Source organism: Brassica oleracea, chromosome C4, assembly GCF_000695525.1.
Source record: "Brassica oleracea var. oleracea cultivar TO1000 chromosome C4, BOL, whole genome shotgun sequence".
Taxonomy (NCBI): Eukaryota; Viridiplantae; Streptophyta; class Magnoliopsida; order Brassicales; family Brassicaceae; genus Brassica; species Brassica oleracea.
The window spans coordinates 11,747,807-11,767,649 of record NC_027751.1 but is presented as its reverse complement, the minus strand read 5'-3'; the positions used below and the strand labels follow the sequence as shown (position 1 = coordinate 11,767,649).

Sequence of the window (19,843 nt, the reverse complement as noted above, 5' to 3'; positions counted from 1 at the left end):
AACTCCACGTCTCGGTCATGCTTGCCCAAACTATGACAAGGTAAACTGCACAATACATGTATTCTTCAATTGTATGAAAATACCATTAACCGCTGATATGTCTACTTCCAATTCCTACACTTACAAAAACTGAGGAAAGGCAGCCATAGTTACGTCACAACTATCTAGGCCCACCCCACCACGGTACTGATCAGAAAACTGTACAATAAAGGGTGCGTGTATTACAAATGCAATGTTCAGTGTGGTAGAACCAATATTTTTATTCAGTTGTTAGAACAAATAATGTTTCCCATAACACAAACTTTGGGTGATAATCACGGAAAGTTCAGAAACAATTATCGCCTGCAAAAGTACATTCAAAACTCCACTAAGGCGATGAGTACTTCTTAGACAAATGATTGTATATCTATTGTAAAAATAGTGTACAACCGACCCTTTCTGACATTCATATTTTCATTGCTAAACTGCATGCATACATAGTGCTTTCTAACCATCACCTATGGTTCCACTTAACACACCATAGTGAAATCTAGATATTAATCTACTTTATGATAACCATTATTTTATAATAAATAATGCGGCCAACTACTTTCTAAAATTATGACATTTTATAATCGACAGTATATACATATCTAAGATTGAAAAAGTCAGCTAGTTGATAAGAATTTTACCAACAAAAACGAAACTAGTTTATTCGAAAAATATATATATATATATAAAACAAAATAAGTAACCTTTTAAAATCCAAACAATTGATATTCATGAATTAGCCAAACTAGACGACCATATAACCCCAACATGACGAGATATATATATATATATATATATATTCATTTACATGTAATTTTATACAAATAATTTTTATACAAATAAAATTAATCAAATCCTTGATAGTCATTCCAAATAATAATGACAACATTTATGCCCGATGAGAAATGTTGCGCGATGAGAAATGCGGCATCCGAAATGAAATCCTCAATAGCCCAACATATTCATACAAATGTTATCATAAGACCTAAACATACAACCAGAAGACCAAGTACACTTCATCTAACTTATATTAATGCTAACATACAACCAGAAGACCGACCAAATATTCTTAAAAACCCGTAAACATTATAAAATACACGCAATATAAAATGTACAAAAATATAGTTATATATATCACGTAAAGCATACCCTAGTATAATATAATCTAAAAGACAAGTATTTTGAAGATCACATATAGTTCGTCTGTCATTTCCCGGCCCAGAAAAGAGTAATGAGCCCCATGTCTCGGGTTTAATGGGCTAGGTCCTAGAATACTTTAAAGAAGAAGGCCCAAAGGCCCGGTGGGGACAAATTGACATTAAGTAATCCACCATGTTTAGTTAGTTAACGAATATCTTTGTTTCTAAAACGTCACACTAACGGAAATGGCGGAACACACCAAAACGAAGCGTTTTAAGAGTGTATTCCCCATTACGCAGAGAGAGAGAGAGAGATTGTGGACACATCTCTCTATCTACAACTCTACACATGACATGATCTCTTGTAAGAATCGCATTATTCCCTCTTCTTCTTCTTCTTCTTCTTCTTCTTCATCTCACAGATCCCCCTCGTCTGAAACACAATTTTCCTCAAAACCCTAAAACTTTCTGTTTCTGGAGGCTGCTTCAGCTGATTAGATCTGTTTTTCGTAAGTGGGTCTTCCAAAGTCGTCTCCTTTTGATCTACTTTCAATTAGGGCTTTGATAAAAAACTTGTGCTTTACCACTCTTCCCTCTGAGGAATCAACAGCTTGAGTTTGTGGGTTTTGACTGGTCTTTACAAAGTCGTCTCCTTTGATATTTTTTGCAGGACAGTTGATTCTATAAAATGGAAAGAGAGAAATCTCCAGCACCTAGTGGAGGCCTCCCACCTCCATCTCCTACTCCCATCGGCCACGATATGAGCCGTATGCTCGAACACCCACCTAAGAAGATTGGCCACCGTCGAGCTCACTCCGAGATCCTCACGCTCCCTGATGATCTGAGCTTTGATAGTGATCTCGGTGTGGTTGGTACTAACGCTGCTGATGGAGCTTCTTTCTCTGATGACACTGAGGAAGAATTGCTCTCTATGTATCTCGATATGGATAAGTTCAATTCCTCTACTGCTACTTCTTCGGCCGCCGCTCAAGTGGGCGAGCCATCTTGGAGAAATGAGTCTGTGGGGATGCATACAGGGTCGACTTCCAACCCTCAGAATAGCTTTGGGGAAAGGCCGAGAGTCAGGCACCAGCACAGCCACTCTATGGATGGGTCGTTGAACATCAGTGAGATGCTTGTGTCCGGAGAGGGTGATGATTCTGTGGTTGATGCTAAGAAGTCCATGTCTGCTGCTAAACTCGCTGAGCTTGCTCTCATCGATCCTAAACGTGCTAAGAGGTAATTAGTACACTCAGATTCTAAACTTCCTATTGTGAACTGAGAAAGTGTGTGATTTGTTTTTGCTTCATATAAATAGGATATGGGCAAACAGGCAGTCCGCGGCGAGGTCAAAAGAAAGGAAGACGAGATACATATTTGAGCTTGAGAGAAAAGTACAGACTTTGCAGACAGAAGCTACAACCCTCTCAGCCCAGTTAACTCTCTTACAGGTTTGTTATGAAGTCGGTTTATGGTTTATGGTTGCTATTTGAAATTTTTTTTCTAGCGTTACAAATGTTCTTTCATGTGTTATGCGTTTCAAAACTTGTTTCTTCTTCTTGTTTGTTCAGAGAGACACGAATGGCTTGACTGTTGAAAACAATGAGCTGAAACTGCGGTTGCAAACAATGGAGCAGCAAGTTCACTTGCAGGATGGTGAGGCTCTTTAAATCATAAGCACTTTTACTTCCCCACTTAGGGATGTCTCATCATCATTTGATGTAAACACTTGTCTTTTGTGTCAGAACTAAACGAAGCACTTAAGGAGGAAATCCAGCATCTGAAGGTGTTGACTGGCCAAGCTGCCTCAAACGGTGCATCATCAGGGATGAACTATGGGTCGTTTGGACAACAACAACAGCAGTTCTATTCCAACAATCAGTCAATGCAGACAATCTTAGCGGCACAACAGCTCCAGCAGCTGCAGCTTCATTCACAGAAACAGCAGCAACACCAACACCAACAACAGCAGCAGTTTCAGTTTCAACAGCAACAGATACAACAGCTTATGCAACACCGTCTTCGACAGCAGGAACAACAAAATGGGAAACAGAAGCCATTTAACGGCCAGAATGAGAGCTGATGAACACGAATACAAATACTATGTAATGAGAGGTACATCCATCAATTGCAATCTTCTAGATTTTTGAGCGTTTAGCTAACTGGTTTCCTGGCCTCTACAGGGTACTGGCGTTGTGTAATAACCAGAAGCCTTTTCGTACATCACTGTTCAATACATCTGAATAGCCCAAAGAAACATTATGAGTTGTTTAGATTTTGTTATTGAGACTCTTGCCTCGTGTCTTAGTACACATTCAAATGCTAATTTGTTGTTATAAATCATAAAATATATAACCGTTATTGCAAACACCATGCTTGATATTTATTTATATTCTCTGATGATTTTGTATTATAAACATGTAGACTGTTTGGTATGTACATCAAAGTGAGCTGCCACTTGTATTGTTAAAGATAGCTTTTGTCAGTATCGTTTTGGTAAAATTTCAAAACCATGTCACCAGATCATTAGATACCTTGTGTTATCTATTATGATGGGACGAGGACAGCCACAAGATTAGTCAAACTCCAACCAACTCCATCGAGAGGTTGGATTGATCATAAAGAACATTCATTGTTTTCTTCCTACGATATGCAACGTTTAATATAGACCTCAGAAACAATCAGCCGACAGTTTTGTTTGTGAAACACCGTCCACAAGCTTTTGCGGCTATACTGAATACAGAAACAAGCAGAGCCGCAGAAACAGAAGGATAGTGGGACCTTATAAACTACAAGAAGGCCTTTCTATAAGAAGAAAGGATGTGGTTTCTTTTGATACGCAGAATCATAAAACCTCTCCTCTTATCTTCTTCTCTTCCACCAATCACTCAACTTGAACACTAAACAATATTGTTTTCTTTTATTGCTTTGATCTCAAGCTTTTGTCTCCATTTGGTGGTTCTGTGAAAGTGAAGAGAGAAAGATGAAGATACAGTGTGACGTGTGTGAGAAAGCTCCGGCTACACTCATATGTTGTGCCGATGAGGCTGCTCTGTGCGCTAAATGCGACATTGAGGTTCACGCAGCCAATAAGCTAGCTAGCAAACACCAACGCCTTTTCCTTGACTCTCTCTCCACCAAATTCCCTCCATGCGACATCTGCCTTGTAAGACAAGTCTCCTCTTCTGTTTTTGTATTTGCAGTGATCTTTTTGAGTTTATCTATTATTCTTCAAGAGAGTATCAATGAGAAGTTTCTTAGCTTTTGAATCTATTCGTTAACAAAGATCAAGTGATTAGATTTTAACTTTAGTCTACTGATTTTAGATTTCAAGAAACACATGCTCAAAGGTTAATCTCTTTCTTGTGTTCTGTCTTTGTTGACTTGCAGGAGAAGGCAGCTTTCATCTTCTGTGTTGAGGATAGAGCTCTTCTCTGCAGAGACTGTGACGAGGGGACCCATGCGCCTAATACTCGCTCTGCTAATCACCAGAGATTCTTGGCTACTGGAATCCGAGTAGCTCTCAGCTCTGCTAGTTGCAGTAAAGAAGTGGAGATGAATCATTTCGATCCACCTAACCAGCAGATTACCTCTAAACCTCCTACTCAACAGCCTGCTGCTCCATCTCCTCCATGGGCTGGCGATGAGTTCTTCCGCTACTCAGACCTTGAGTGCAGTAACAAGGTGAGAAAGTGGTTTACCAAATGTGTTAGTTTGTTGTAGCTTATTTTGACATTTGTTGTGGTTTTGGCAGAAAGAGCAGCTTGATCTTGGAGAGCTGGACTGGCTTGCCGAGGTGGGTTTCTTTGGGGACCAGCCTGATCAAGAAGCTCTACCAGCAGCTGAAGTTCCGGAGCTTTCGGCTTCGCATGTAGCTCATGTTCATTCCTACAATAGACCAATGAACTCCAATGTTTCCAACAAGAAGCCGAGGCTTGAGATCCGTTATGATGATGATGAAGAGCACTTCCTTGTCCCCGACCTAGGCTTAAACTATAAAAGGAACTAGAAAACTTATATGCAGCACATGATTCAAACCAGTATTACAAGTATTTTGTATGCAGTTCAAAAAAATATGTATCTTTTATTAGCAAATGATGCCTTGAATTTTAAGCATAGTTCCTTTAAATCATTACATTTGAGCAAAAGAGACAAAACATAGCGTAATGCCTGCCTAATTGGTTTCTCTTACAACAAGATTACATAAGCAAAAACAGATTTACTTGGAGAAAGCTTGAGAGTTGTTTTTTGTTTTCTACTTCCCTTCAAGAAAGCTGAGAACTTCAGCATCTGAAGGAAGAGCTGGAATGGCTCCTTTTTTGGTCGTGGTGATTGCTCCACAAGCGTTTGCGAATCTTAGCACCTTTCTCAATCTCTCTTCGTCCTGTTAATGAATTTAAAACATTTTATATCATCTTTAACCTAAAGAGGATTCATTCAATAATTAATTAGATGCTAGTTTACCTCGAGGATGGAGTGGTCATCGGCAATCTTGTTTAGGAGAGCACCAACAAAGGAATCTCCAGCTCCTGTTGTATCCACCGCGTTCACATGGAAAGGGTCAACGGATCCACGGAAATTCTACACAGTAAATATAAGCAAAGAAACCCAATTTTAGTGGGAGACACAAAAGTCATTGACGTAATAAAGAAGTATACGAATCGTTTTACTGTTCATGTGATTCGGCAAATGAGAAAAGCACAAAGTAACTTCTTCCTTTTCTTGACATGAAGAAAATTCGTCATGTTTGATAATACAAAGAACCTTAGAGATCACGACTTTTGTGACCCTCAATTGGTTTCTAGAGGGTCCACGAAAAAAGAAATCAATTTTTTAATTAAGCATTAGGTGAGATCTACCAAACAATATTAAATTGAGTAGCACAAATGATTCCTTGATGTATTTTTTAAGTCTCCTCTGTTCGGATCCTTTCCAAAAACATGCTAGTATATAAATACATTATGAAATGTATAATATATAGCATACTAGTTTTGCCTTCTGGTATCACCTAATGGACACAGCACTAGACAAGACACAACCAAGAGACAATCATGATGAATGATGATGATGGTAAATGCACGTAAAAGATGTTATAGTGAGTTTACCTTGGCGTAATACCGACAACCCTTTTCACCGAGAGTGACAAGCAAGAGCTTCAAGTTGGGGTGCCACAAGGACATTGCGGTTTCATCGTCCATCTTGTTGCTTCCAGTGAGAAACTCGAGCTCGACGTCGCTTACCTTGATGATCTCAGCCTTGTCCCAGATGCTCATGATCTGTGTCTTGGCTTCTTCCTTTGATGGCCACAGAGGTTCCCTGAGGTTTGGGTCGTAGGAAAGAAGAGCTCCTGCTTCTTTCGCAACTTCCATGGCCTTCAAGTGAGCTGACCTACATGGCTCCACTATTAAGCTTATTGATCCGTAGTGAAACACCTTAGCCTGCAAAAACACATCACATTGGTCACAAATGTACACCGGTCAACAACATTCAAAATTTACAAAAATCAAGTAAAAGCCAGGTTGGTACACGGTACACCCCAAAAAACTCACAAAATAGCACAAGTTTGATCATTATTCATAAGGAATAATTTCTAAGGGACCCATTCTGATATTGATTCTTTGTTTTTTCATGTAAAACTACAATGGGTCAATCATTATCAAACTGTTCAAGAAAAGTAAAAGGTTCTGGCCATTGAGATTAGCTGTAAAAGTATGTCTTTCACCAAAATTACGCAAAAAAAAAAAAAAAATTCAAACCTAGCGATCATTTCACCATCGCCATAAAGATCCACTTTACACCATCGCCATTCACTTTTGATCACACCAATGAGCCCGAAAATTCTCAAAAATTCAGAAATTCATTTTTGATCAAGAAGAGAACACGGCTTTAACTAATTAATACTATAAAACATCACTTCCTATTTCCACAAATCAGAACATATGTTTTATTAGCAAAAAAATATTTTGCTTTTGCTTAATCACGATACTAGTTAAACAAAAACGGTAGAACTTTTATTTTTAGACAAAAAAAATAGTTAAACAAAAACGGTAGAACTTTTATTTTTAGACAAAAAAATGAAAATTTTCATATCACTTTCATGTTTTTTTTTTTCCAGTTTTCTGGATGATAAAAAACAAGAAGTCATGTGCTTTGGACAAATCACGTGATCCCACGTGGAGCAACGCACATCCGTGCGAGGAAGAAGAATACAACCCGCGAAAAAATCGAAATGAGATGAGACAAAAGTCACCGTTAGTTAGCAATTAGCATTGATTGATACATATCCCATTAGAGTGAGTGAGATCATCTTCTACGTTACTCAGAGCAATCAATATTCTCTTAAACTCTATACGAAAATTCAAAAAACTAGACTATGAATCTCTACTTCCCTCCGGATCTCTTGAAGATCATGAGGGATAGAGAGATAGAAGAGATACACATACCGATCTGATGAGCTGGAGGTTGAGTTCATCGGGACGGAGAAGCATATCGGCGCTAGGATTCCGGTAAAACATAAACTCCCGATCTCCGTCAGCCTTCAACGTCACGAACGCCAAGGCGGTTCTGGCTCCAGTGTCGAAGTTGATCCCCTGATCAGCGACGCCGTTTTTCCTCAGGATCCCAGCCAACATGTGACCGAACTCGTCGTCGCCGAGTTTTCCGACGAAGGCGGATCGTCCGCCGAGACGAGAGACGGCGATGGCGACGTTAGCCGGAGCGCCGCCGGGGGCTTTGAGGAAGCCCGGAGCTTCGGCGAGGGAGACGCCGGACTCGGTGGGGACGAAGTCGATGAGCATCTCGCCGAAGCTGACGATCAGTGGTTTGTCTCCGTTGGATGCCATTTGGAAACGAGATCTGTGGATCGTTGGATCAAATCGGAGATATAAAAATTATAGAAGGGAAATGAAATAAAATGAAGGGGGAGGAGAGAATGGTTTATATAGAGGAGGACCAAGAGTTTTTATTTTTTTTTTTTTTTTTTTGTTTAACCAGGTGGTGGGTTCGGGCCTTCGGCCCTACTCCCTTCCCTAGGCCCGGAGTCAGCCTGCGTCTGTACCGGTTAAGGCCCTGGACACTCCTCCCACGGTGGATCGAACCCAGGAGCGCAACAACACCAACGCCTGCGCTTAAACCAACTGGGCTGCCACATCCGTAGCAGGACCAAGAGTTGTAACTGGTGATTAGATAATAAACGTAATCATCTAAGATAATATAAATATTTTCTGAAATATCCATAATCCATAAAAATATCTAAGGAATGTCTTCTAAAAACATTGAATTTCTAATAAAATGCAAAAAAATCTCGTCAAAATATATTATGAGATATGACCGTTGATTAAGTTTATGAGATATAAACGTAAATATATTCTTGAAATATCCATTATCCATAAAAATATCTGAATATATATCTTCTAAAAACATGGAATTTCTAATAAAATGCAAAAAATCTTGTCAAAATCTCATTACCTTTTTCAAAAGTTTACCCGAATCTTAGATTTTTCTGGTTTATTTCTTAATCAAGATTAAAAGTGGTAATCGTATAGCAGGAGGAGTCATTACTATAAATTTAGTACATTTGTATATATCATGAGCTGTGGTAGTATCTTGTCTGATTAATGAGATAATGACAAAACACCAGCAACGTACTCTTACCGTCTCACGTGTTTAAGAATATTATAGATTCCCGGTTTAAAACGAATTTTTGAAAAATGGATTTTTTAAGAAAAGAAAATCAATTACAGTATATTTTACTAAACAAAGATAAGAAGTTTGTTTAGGGGGTATATGCAAATATGTAATCTTACCAAATGAAATGATTTACGTTCAATAAGTGAGTGAAACGTCACTGGTTGGTCGGTGTTGACAAGCTGGATTAATTTAATATTTCGCTATTAATAATTAATCTTCCAGAATTAAATTACTGTAATCTGTGGATTCACCTATTCGGTTTTCATAAAACCAGCCAAGGATATCAAAAGGCCCTTCATGTATGTATAGAGATGATAGCTTATATTTAGGGCTGGTAAAATTATCCCTTAAATTTGATTCGATTCGTTATTCGTTTCGATCCGAAAAATTCGGATATCCGTAAATTTTTGAATTGAAACAAATATCAAAATGTGATATCCGTAATTGAAATATTATTTTTTTGGAAAACCGAATATCCGATCCGATCAGTATATTTATAGATATATAATGTAATTGTATATACAAACTATTATATCTATACATATTTTATGATATAATTTAGTTATTTTTTTATTTTAAGTTGTTTATTCAAATTTTTGTTTTGGATTATTGTATATCCAATTTAATTTTTATGTTGAATCAAATGTTAACGTGTGGTTTTTCTTATCAGACTTCTTAACATTAATTTTTTATTTACAATATCTGTTAAAATATTAGTTTGTTAGTATGATAATATATATTTATTTTAAATTGATATTTTAAAAGTTTTTTAATTAATTTAATATTATTATTTTAATTTAGTTTTTAGTATAATTGGCGGATCGAATCGAATAATTCAGATATTTAAAAAAACTATGGATATCTGAATTTTCCTGATGAAACGAATCACAAATATATATATTCATCTGGGACGAAAAAGATCATAGATACTACGAAATTTCCAAATATTCGGTGTGTGCTTATATTTTACTCTCCCCTCAGTGTTTTTCTTTTAGTTTTTCCTTTTTCAATTTATAATATCTACTATAATAAAGTGTGATTTATTAAAAATAAAATAAATTTACGATTCACAATTTCACACACATAATATTCAAATCAAATTGAACAAGACTAATAGAGAACAACAATTCGAAGACTTACTTTTCAATGGTCAAAATCCATTGTAGAATCTAACTATTGCGTGTTCATGTTGGCCACTCCAGTAACAAAACAAAAACGAAAACTCAGCATCTTATACATATCAATATTAGTCTAAAATTTGATTCGTCATTATCTGGTAGAATAAAAACCATGTCCACATACGTAGTTGGTTTTTTCTGTTACAAGATATTAGCACATAATCCCACCATTATTGGGAACAAAACACAGATTTGATGGTCATAAATAGTTAACAGAGTAGAGCTACAAAAGAAGAGGCTGCAACTTGAGAGAGTCTTGCCCTTGTTGGTCTCTTGATCTCATTGTTGTGTTAGCTTTGGTGGTTAAGTGATCATGGAGGGTTAAGAGTTCGAGAGTGGCAGATTCACGCAGCCAACTAGCTACAACCGAACTGCTCGATGTGAACCTTCCCATGTTGCATTTTGAGAGGTAGAACGGTGCGTTCATTCCCCTCAAAAGCGCTTCAACCGCTGGCCTTAGCGCTCCGTCTCCAACCACTTTGCTGTGTTTTCCCCAACCAGTTAATATGCTGCCACAAAGACAAAAGTTAGAAGAAAAGTTTTGGGTTTAGGACTGAAGTCAAACAGAGAAGCTCTTTGTAGCTTTTACCTCATGACTTTAGGTAACTCATGACCTTCAAAAACAATGGAGCGTATGTTTAGCAACCAAGCGTGAACCATTGCCCTTGCAGCACCAGAAGACATAAGGTGCAAGTCCAAGCACGAAGTCGACCACACGTTCTCCCAAACCTGTCTAGATCTTCCCTCAAGCGCCACTAGTTGTGCACCTCGTTTCTATAAACAACAAAGGTGTAAGTCCAAACACGAAGTGGACTCTGCTATAACAGTCTTATTTATACCTGACCAAAGTGCCAGAGCATGTCTGTAAGAGCATTGTAGAAAGCAGAAGCGGTCGAACCATCCATTTCCTTTAATTTATCGAATAAACTCCGAGCTTGGAGCCACACATTCTCTCTACGGCCCATGAGAAGCCCATGAACAACACCATACACATGGTTATCAAACACCCTGAGCTCCTCTAGCAGCACTGAAGCATCTTCAAATGAGTTGCACCGACTACATTGATACAAAAACATGTCAACAAAATAAGACTCCGCACCAAAAAAAAAGCTAACCTCAAGAAGAGTGACAAACCTGCAAGCGTTCAGAATAGCTGAAAAGGTTACCACATTTGGTTTGATATCCAGCTGATGCATCTTGCGGATTACTTCCAACATACTGAAGAGCTCATTCACACCCTCCTCACACTCTTTCTTCTTTCTGTTACTACTCTCAGTGGTTAACTGCTCAAATATCTCTATCACACGATTTTCCTCTGTTCCAGTCAACGTACTTAAGCTACCATCTCTAGACTCCATAGCTGCAGACCTCCCAAAGGCATCAATAATGGAGTTATAAGTTACAACGTTAGGACTAATCCCTTCCTTAGTCATCTCATCGATCAAAGAAACAGCAGAACCAACCAACCCACTTTTGCACAAAGCATCAATCAACGCACTGTACAACACAACATCACCTCTCAAACCAACGCTCTTAAACTCCCTAAAGACCTCCATCGCCTCTCTATACAAGCCCCCTTTCGAATACACATCGATCAACGTCGAATACGTCAGTAAGTTAGGAAGGACACGCTCCCGTTTCATCTCGTGGAAAACGCTCTTCACTTCGACGTACTTCCCTCGCTTCCCATACCCTCCGAGAAGAGCGTTGTAAGTCACAACATCCTTCTTGATCCCAACAGACGCCATCTCTCTCAAAACATCCAACGCTTCTTCATCTCTACCCGCTTTGGTGTAAATAGAAAGCAACGCGTTGTAAGAAACTCTATCCAACGCAATACCGAGATGCCTCATCTCGTCAAACAAGCTGAGAGCTTCCTCGAATCTCACGGCTTTCGCAAAACCATCAATGACAGTGCTGTAGCTCACAACGTTGGGCGTGATTCTATTCGCACGCATCTGAGCGAGTATGTCGAAAGAAAGATCCATCTGCCCTCCTTTGCAGATCGCGTCCAAGAGTGTGTTGTAAGAAAACACGTCTTGCTCGATCTTTCTATTCGCCATCTCATCAAAGAGGCTCCTCGCTACCTCCCACAACCCTCCTCTGCTGCATACGCCGAGGAGAGAGTTGAATGTGATTCTATCGGGCTGCACACCGATCCTCTCCATCTCGCCGAAGAACTCAGCTACTTTGCTGAACTCCATCCCTCCTTTACCACACGCGTCGATGACGGCGTTGTAGGTAACCAAGTTAGGCCTCAAGCCGTAGCTTTTCATGGAGTCGAAGACGGTGATAGCTTCATTATGGAGATTGCTTCTTCCGTAAGCACTTATGAGAGCAGAGAAGGCGTAGACAGTGTTCCCATACCCACCGGATAAAGCACTTTCGAAAACGGTTTTAGCGATGGAGACTTTGCCTAGTCTACCGAGAGTGCCTATCATCGCGCTAGCTAGCTTCCCTCGCTCGTTCTTCCTTCTCTCTCGTTGAACAGCGAAGTGGTAAAGGAGAAGGGCTTTGTCGCATTCGCCTCGGTTCCCTAGCTCACGGAGTAGGAAAGTGTAGTCGTCGGAGCCGCGAAGCGTTGGCTCGAAGGTGGAGATTAGGCTCTGGAACGTCGTCTCGTCGTCGGCTCCGGAGAACGCGGTGAGGCTATGGAGCGCGTCTTCGGCGGCGGGGGTGTGGCGAGTGGAGGTTGTGGTTTTGGGTCGGTTGAAATGCATCTTGGAGGCGAACCGGGTCGAGCGGCGACCCGAGAAGTCGGAGGAGAGGGGAGGAGACGAGTTTGGGGTTAGCAGAGGAGAGAAAGTTGGGAGCTTTTTTCGATTGGAGAGGGAGCGGGGCCCACGAGGAGGAAGCCATTGGCGGTGGTTGGGTTGTTGTTGATGACGGGTGTGGCGATTGTTACTGGTGGTGGCGGTGAAGAGGGACCAGTGAGGCGGTGTTGAGGCCATTGTTGAAACGAGAAAGAGTAGTGGAAAGGAAGAGAGAAGAGAGAGAGGTACATTTAAGGGGAGTTTTATGGTCGTTGGAATACTAAAAGACTGACACTTTATGAAGGGTTTTGTCCATAGAGAGACAGAGATGGTTGTGTTGGCCAATCTCCTTTAAAGGTTCCCCATAGTTGATTAGTTCGTCAAAAGTTGGTCAGCTCGCTTTTAGTTTCTTTATTTACTTTATTCGACCAACTCTCACCAAGTTATGGATAATATAGCAGGCCTTACCAATAGTTGAGTAGAAGGCTTGAACCTTCCAAGAATCAATGTCACACCCTAATATAGCATAAAGTAGTCTTGAAACAATCTCTCTTTATCTGTAAAATGGTTGTTGGTGTGTAATGATGGGAGGTCTGTATCATCATTGAAATTTTAATAGATTTTGGAGTCGTTTTTGGTGACCTGATGAAATGTGTTTTGAGAAGAAACAAATCTCATATTAAAAATATAAACATAACCAACATGATTACAAACCTCAACAAAAATGCTATACTATAGGTTAATTTTCTACTCTCTTTAGATACAAATGTTTGATGTTTTGATTATTTCACATATATTAAAAAAAATAATATATTTACTGCTCATATTTTTATATTTTATTTGATGTTTTAGTTTAAAGATAACTAGATTTTGATCTGTGATTTCAAAGCGCTGTTTTTTTTGTTAGATTTTGATCAGCGATCTGGTTGTTTTTTGTTTACGTTTTGACTTAACATCTACCAGTATTATTTGTTCTGCATTTTGGTAATTGAGTTTTAATTTTATAACTAGATCTTGACCCGCACATCCGTGCAGGTTTTTTCTTTTTATACTAAAACATTTTAGTGTATATAACAAAATTTATCACTAAATTAATGCAATTTATATGTATTATATAGCTCTATAATGCTTATATTTAAGTGGCTTATATTGTTATTACTATAAATTTTGTAACAAAATTTATTTTGAGAACATTATTATGTAAGAATACTTTTTTGCATAATTTAAATTTTATTTCTAAGTTCGAAATGTCTATGGAAGTCAAATTAAATCGGACCTACATAATAGAGAAGAAATATTTTGAGATATTGTTAAAAGCAACAAAAAATATTTTTTTAAAAAAGAAACTATAATATATAGTACATGCAAAATAATTTTGCAGTAGAAATCTTATTTGAAATTTCTTGAAATACACAAAATTGGATAGGTTTTTTATTTTTTTATTTGAAATAGAAATGGACATTTCATTCTAACAAAATATTTTTAAGATCCTTATAAAATATATTTCTGAAAATTAATTAATTTAAACTTTTATTATCATTAAAATATAATCAAAATATTTTAAATGATTTTAGTTTTCGTTCATAAAACAAATAAATTTAATTTAAAATTGTAATTATATTTTATGATAGTTAAAATTTAAATTAATTAATTTTCAGAAATAAAATTTAAAATGATTCTGAAAATATTTTCTTAGATTTTTTCTAAACAATAGTATTTTAAATAAAATATAAAGATATGAAGATTAAATTATGTAAAATTTGATAAACATTTTGGAGGATGGTCCATTTTAAAATATCACACATGAAAAAAGTCATGACTTCTGTTTTAATAGTATATACTAGATTCTGACCCGCCCTTACTTTTTGTTTTCATTTTTTTCTTAGATATATTTTTGTCATCATATTTATGCTATTCTTTGTAATCATATTTGTGTATAAATTTTAATCAAAAAATATTTTATAAAATAATAGCAACTAAGAAGTTGACCCGACATACTCTATGTTCCTTATAATCATATGTCTGTATGCCGTTTTTTTGTAATTATATTAGTTTATTCTAGATCTTCACCCGCAAGTATAATGTTACTTTATAATTTATTTATTTTTCTGTAAATATGTAACAATTTTTTGTAACAAATATGTAACATTTTTTTATATGTTAAAAAAATTTTATATGTTTGTGTATAATATTTTTAAAAATTATTAGTATTAAAACAGTCCTAATATATTAAAATATTCTTAAAATGATTCAGTATCTAAATTAGTCTATTTAATCTTTCAGAGTATATATATCAAATATAATTGACAATAAAATAAATCAACCTATTTAATATATATCAAGCTGTTTGTATCTATCTAAACCTATTAAAACTTTTGAATTAATCTAATCTATTAAAACATAAGTACAAATATAAAGTAACCCTTTGAATTAATCTAATCTATTAAAACAGAAGTACAAATATAAAGTAACCCTTAAACTTTTACAATATTTACAATCTAATGCCATTGAGAATTAAATAAATCTTCATTTAAGTAATCATTGTCTTTTCCAATTTTATTAAATCATTTTATAAATTAATTTTAGCTAAATTTTTGTGATCAACGTATTTCCTACAATGATTTAGCTAAATTTTAGGAAAATTCAAGTTTAAAAATGTTTTTAATAATAAAATATAATATTTCCCAAGTATCATATAAACTCCACACATTTAGTTTGTAAGGCTTAAAATATATGTTTAACCACTACCATTAATTATTTTAAACAATAAAATCTATCTATGCTAAGGTTTAACTATTTTTTAATTACTTGTAGAATAATATGTATTGTAATCGAATATTCATTTTAATCTATCTAAATGTTGCCTAAAGTATATATTTCAAATATTTCTAAAATATATTTTTATTCATTTCTAAAATATATATTTTAAATATTTCTAATATATCTTTCAACAAGAAATTTATCTATATAAATTTTTAAATATCATAAAATTGCTTGTAAAATAATATTTAATGTTTATAATGAAATATTTATTTTCTGATGTATCTAAATCTCGCCATATGACCCATATATAATTAAAATATTTAAAATATTATATAGTTGGGTAACGATTTCGTGTTAAAAGGAACATTACTCAAACTTATCAATGGTTCAATGTTTGTCGAAATTTAAATATGGCACACGGGTCAATATTTGTTTCCAACATGTAAACTATTTAACTATGATGTTTATAAAAATTTTAAAATATGATAAACATTTAAAATATTAACTAATAAACATTTAAATAATATTTTTATATATAAATGTGAAAATAAATACTAGCACGAGCGTGCGGGTCAAGCTCTAGTTTTACTTATAAAAGGTGTAGGTGTTAGGAATAGAATCGAGGTTAGGTTATAGGGTGAAAAAATTGATGTCAATTATATTGTTGTCAAACATGTTTAATATGATTACTTATATTTATTGTTGTATGAAACCGTAGACTTTGACTCAAGTGGATCCAAAAATTAGGGGAATCAAATGGAAGTTATAAATAAAACTGGATATCCCCTATATACTAATTGAATAACTAATCCTTAAATAAAAAGAATATATGTTGGACACGATCTTTTATCAATTGGGCATGTTCCTAATTTAATAGTATTGATAGAAATTTAGTGATCACAAGTGATAAAGCAAATAAACATATTATCTCTAAGGATCTTAATGACATGACATTATATTCTATTTGTTTTCAAATAAAATCTAGTTATATTAAAAAAATTCCTCAAAACCTTGAAAAGTTACTAGTTTTGAAAAATTTATAATTTCTATTTAAAAAACTTGACAAAAAAAATTCAAAACGAAAAAAACATGGTTCAAATGATAGTGAGAAAGAGCAATTACCATCACATTAACCATATAATAAAAAAAAATTAGATTTTTTCTTATATGTCATATTTTGAATTTTTTAAAATGACTTTAGATTACAAAAGTGAGGAAACCTTATATGTTATATATATTTTTTAAACGACTTTAAAATACAAAAATGAGGACACCTTATATGTTATATTTTTCTTATATGTTAGAATTTTCTNNTTATATGTTATATTTTGAATTTTTTAAAACGACTTTAAATTACAAAAATGTAAGTTTTCCTTAAGTATACGACTAAAAACATTAAAATGACATGTATCCATTCGATGGTTGATTTGAAAGCTTTCAAAACCATATAGAAGATAAAAGTCAAAATAATTCAACTGTGAAAACAATACTGTTCACTTTTTCAAGAATGTGTTCGAGGGGAAAAAATAAGGTTTTTATGTCATAATTTGGTTAATGTCCAATCCGATCAACCCATGATGTATTAATTATAGTTTTGTTCCATCATTTTTAATAAAAATTGATCTGATCCATCAGAAAAAAATTATATAATAACAACAAAAAATATTGTATATATATAAATAAAATTATCAAATATATAAAATAATTATCGATAATATATAAAAATAAACTCACCCTGCACAAGGCGCAAGTCTTATCCTAGTGGATATATAAAGAGAATAATAACTAACCCTTAAATAAAAGGAATATATGTTGGACACAACCTTTTATCAATTGGGCATGTTCATAATTTAATAGTATTGATATGATTACAAAAAGCACAAATATAAAAATTATTTTTTTAAAAAAGATTAAATCAAAAAATATATCCTCCCTTATTAAAAATCAACTTAAAACTCATTTTAACATTATGTGTTTTGTTAATTGATAAACTTAATGTTTGTGTAAATCATTTAGAATTTAAAATAATTAATATATGGTTGAATAAATCCTAATTCCTTGGACTGAGATGTAAGTTACGTGGTTGTAGTGTGATAATGATTCTTTAGGAAATATATCAAAGTTGACTAAGGCTTTGATTGCTTAAGGCTGTTACTGTTAAGACTTTTAAAATAATGGCTTTAGAAAATGTTCGACTGTTGCTTTTGTGGCTGTGACTATTAAAAAAGAAAATATTTTCTAAAGCCATGAATTCAAGTTTTTAGAACACAGCAAAGGAAGGTGAAAAAAGAAAGGGAAGTTGAACTTTGAGTAATTTTAGGAGCTTTGAGTAATTTTAGGAAAGCAAAAATCTGATTGGTAAATTTATTGGCTTTAGAAACTTTAGATTACTGTAAAGCTTTCAAAGTCTCGAAAGTCTAATCCCCAATCACAATCTAAGTCTTGTTGTAAATAGAGGGTTTAGAGACTGAATATTTCTGTGTTTATTAATGATCAATAGAGGTTCCTTTATATAAGGATTACATGAGAGATAAATGGAAATACATAAATGGAAAGATAACAAATCATAAACCAACAAGGAATAGGAAAACTAGAAGAATGGAAAGTCATGGCCGACTTTCTCTCTCTCTCCAGATCGACCGCCTCTCTCTCTCCTCTCTCTAGGGTTTCGGCCGCCGCTTCTCTCTCTAAGGATTGGGCCGTCTCTCTCTTGTTATGGGCCGGTTTATGGACCAGTGGGACAAAACCATGATGAAGGAAAAAGAGTACAACACGCACTACTCCCCCCGATGTGAACCTCAGTGTAGGTTTCTACATTCTACGCATCTAGTGCGTGATCTTTCCTGTATATGTAGGAAGGGAGTAATCGGCCAAGTTCATTACTAAGTCGTATCTAGACCACTTCGACCTTTTAGGTCATTTCTCATGTCTTTTGACATCGAGTGTTCCGGTAAAGCATGTGTGCTAAATAATGTGAACCATATTGTTCTCGGGGATCACTATTGGGTCTTTGCAAATCGTGTTTGCATATGTCCATAGTCTAGACGTGATCGTATACTCTTAACTCTTTACTTCGGCAATTTATGGTTACCATTCGACCATGTTTCAATGTGGCCGATCCATGTCCGGGTCATAGACCTTGTCTATACATGTCCACTACTTGTCTCATGAGTGTTCAAGACCAATGATCATTTATGTGAGTTTATAATCTCTTATTATGGCTCTGCGGCCGAACACTTTCATGGATGTGGACATCGATTTCTTTGCCTTAGGTAGTACCATATCTTTCTCGGACATTGTAGTCCTTTATCCATCTCTTGATGGTGTCTCATGACATCTGTTGCTGTGGATTATATCACACACTGAAATATATATTATTAGGTCATGGACTTCGGCTTTCACGAGCTTATGGACTACAATACTCTATATCCGACAGGTAAGCATAGATTAAACATCTCCTCTTATCCTTAAAACAAAACTTTGTGGAGTTTATACAGCAGCAGGCCGTTCTGCTATGCAAGATCCTTAAGGGATCTGATTGTCGGATTGCAACCTGATGGTTGATCTTTTCTACTACTAGTCCGTGATCAAGGGATAAGGGCCGGACGCCTTTTAGCCAATGGGTCGGACGTTTTTAGCCGAAGGACCGGATGCCTACAGATACGTTATGTATCAGTCTACTAACCTCTTTTAGGTTTAGTACAAACACAAGGGATTTCAAATGTATATGGACTGTTATTGAATTGTCTTTTATACAACTCCAATATCATGCGTAATCACTTTCTTTTACATACTATATGCAGCTGCTTTTCAGTTCATGAATCAGCTTAGGAACAAAGCCGTTCTTTCATCTTATCCAGTGATCCATATGCTGCTTACTACATCATTTGTATCTAATTTCTTTCTTATGACCAGACCATTTTCAATTTCGAAAATTCTGTAGCAGCATCCACCACATAGGAGTTTATCTCCTTATAATCTGTTCCTTTGATCTCTGTGAGTACCTTGTGTAACAAGCTATGATCTAATGTTGTTATTAGGAAATATGAACACTCTAGACCTCGTGATCATGTGCCTTCTCTCACGGTTTCATTACTTCTCACAAGATCCATCTATTTCACTGGTTTATCAAATGGCGTTTCTGTATATGTATATGGCCAATACGCTCATCTCTTTTTTAGATACTTTGAACCTCCACGTTTTATCTTTCAATATAATCTTTTATGATCTTTATGATTGTATGAGTACTCATTCGTGGGTTCATGATCCTCGTTCATCTCTTTATGTTCAA

General features: G+C 35.6%; 4 protein-coding genes across 4 annotated transcripts; 2 read left to right on the top strand and 2 right to left on the bottom strand.

Annotated features, from left to right (window-relative positions):
- Window positions 1-1,434: 1,434 nt before the first annotated feature.
- Window positions 1,435-3,604, top strand: LOC106342076 (probable transcription factor PosF21). The gene is made up of 6 exons (XM_013780893.1): window positions 1,435-1,678; window positions 1,840-2,408; window positions 2,488-2,620; window positions 2,741-2,825; window positions 2,915-3,284; window positions 3,353-3,604. The coding sequence occupies exons 2-5, from the start codon at window positions 1,858-1,860 to the stop codon at window positions 3,250-3,252; spliced, it is 1,107 nt and encodes a 368-aa protein (XP_013636347.1). The 5' UTR covers window positions 1,435-1,678; window positions 1,840-1,857; the 3' UTR covers window positions 3,253-3,284; window positions 3,353-3,604.
- A 192-nt stretch (window positions 3,605-3,796) lies between these two features.
- On the top strand, window positions 3,797-5,301 carry LOC106342078 (B-box zinc finger protein 25). Its single transcript, XM_013780895.1, has 3 exons — window positions 3,797-4,335; window positions 4,560-4,853; window positions 4,924-5,301. Exons 1-3 carry the CDS (start codon window positions 4,153-4,155, stop codon window positions 5,176-5,178), a joined length of 732 nt encoding a protein of 243 aa, XP_013636349.1. The 5' UTR covers window positions 3,797-4,152; the 3' UTR covers window positions 5,179-5,301.
- Window positions 5,234-8,110, bottom strand: LOC106342077 (probable fructokinase-1). The gene is made up of 4 exons (XM_013780894.1): window positions 7,613-8,110; window positions 6,275-6,607; window positions 5,634-5,750; window positions 5,234-5,553 (listed from the first exon to the last, which is right to left on the bottom strand). The coding sequence occupies exons 1-4, from the start codon at window positions 8,009-8,011 to the stop codon at window positions 5,425-5,427; spliced, it is 978 nt and encodes a 325-aa protein (XP_013636348.1). The 5' UTR covers window positions 8,012-8,110; the 3' UTR covers window positions 5,234-5,424.
- Window positions 8,111-10,104: 1,994 nt separating this feature from the next.
- Window positions 10,105-12,987, bottom strand: LOC106342884 (pentatricopeptide repeat-containing protein At2g31400, chloroplastic-like). Its single transcript, XM_013781941.1, has 4 exons — window positions 11,171-12,987; window positions 10,876-11,092; window positions 10,626-10,810; window positions 10,105-10,545 (listed from the first exon to the last, which is right to left on the bottom strand). Exons 1-4 carry the CDS (start codon window positions 12,985-12,987, stop codon window positions 10,260-10,262), a joined length of 2,505 nt encoding a protein of 834 aa, XP_013637395.1. The 3' UTR covers window positions 10,105-10,259.
- Between the last annotated feature and the right edge of the window lie 6,856 nt (window positions 12,988-19,843).

Excerpts from the sequence above, each read along its gene's own strand:
- LOC106342076 (XM_013780893.1), top strand. The coding sequence starts at position 1,858 with ATGGAAAGAGAGAAATCTCCAGCACCTAGTGGAGGCCTCCCACCTCCA. Across the intron at positions 2,409-2,487 it reads GATCCTAAACGTGCTAAGAG|GATATGGGCAAACAGGCAGT; the intron begins GTAATTAGTACA and ends TCATATAAATAG. Across the intron at positions 2,826-2,914 it reads GCAAGTTCACTTGCAGGATG|AACTAAACGAAGCACTTAAG; the intron begins GTGAGGCTCTTT and ends CTTTTGTGTCAG.
- LOC106342077 (XM_013780894.1), bottom strand. The coding sequence starts at position 8,011 with ATGGCATCCAACGGAGACAAACCACTGATCGTCAGCTTCGGCGAGATG. Across the intron at positions 6,608-7,612 it reads ACCTCCAGCTCATCAGATCG|GCTAAGGTGTTTCACTACGG; the intron begins GTATGTGTATCT and ends GTGTTTTTGCAG. Across the intron at positions 5,554-5,633 it reads ATGACCACTCCATCCTCGAG|GACGAAGAGAGATTGAGAAA; the intron begins GTAAACTAGCAT and ends ATTCATTAACAG.
- LOC106342884 (XM_013781941.1), bottom strand. The coding sequence starts at position 12,987 with ATGGCCTCAACACCGCCTCACTGGTCCCTCTTCACCGCCACCACCAGT. Across the intron at positions 11,093-11,170 it reads GCTATTCTGAACGCTTGCAG|TCGGTGCAACTCATTTGAAG; the intron begins GTTTGTCACTCT and ends GTATCAATGTAG. Across the intron at positions 10,811-10,875 it reads TGCTCTGGCACTTTGGTCAG|AAACGAGGTGCACAACTAGT; the intron begins GTATAAATAAGA and ends TGTTGTTTATAG.
- LOC106342078 (XM_013780895.1), top strand. The coding sequence starts at position 4,153 with ATGAAGATACAGTGTGACGTGTGTGAGAAAGCTCCGGCTACACTCATA. Across the intron at positions 4,336-4,559 it reads CTCCATGCGACATCTGCCTT|GAGAAGGCAGCTTTCATCTT; the intron begins GTAAGACAAGTC and ends GTTGACTTGCAG. Across the intron at positions 4,854-4,923 it reads ACCTTGAGTGCAGTAACAAG|AAAGAGCAGCTTGATCTTGG; the intron begins GTGAGAAAGTGG and ends TGGTTTTGGCAG.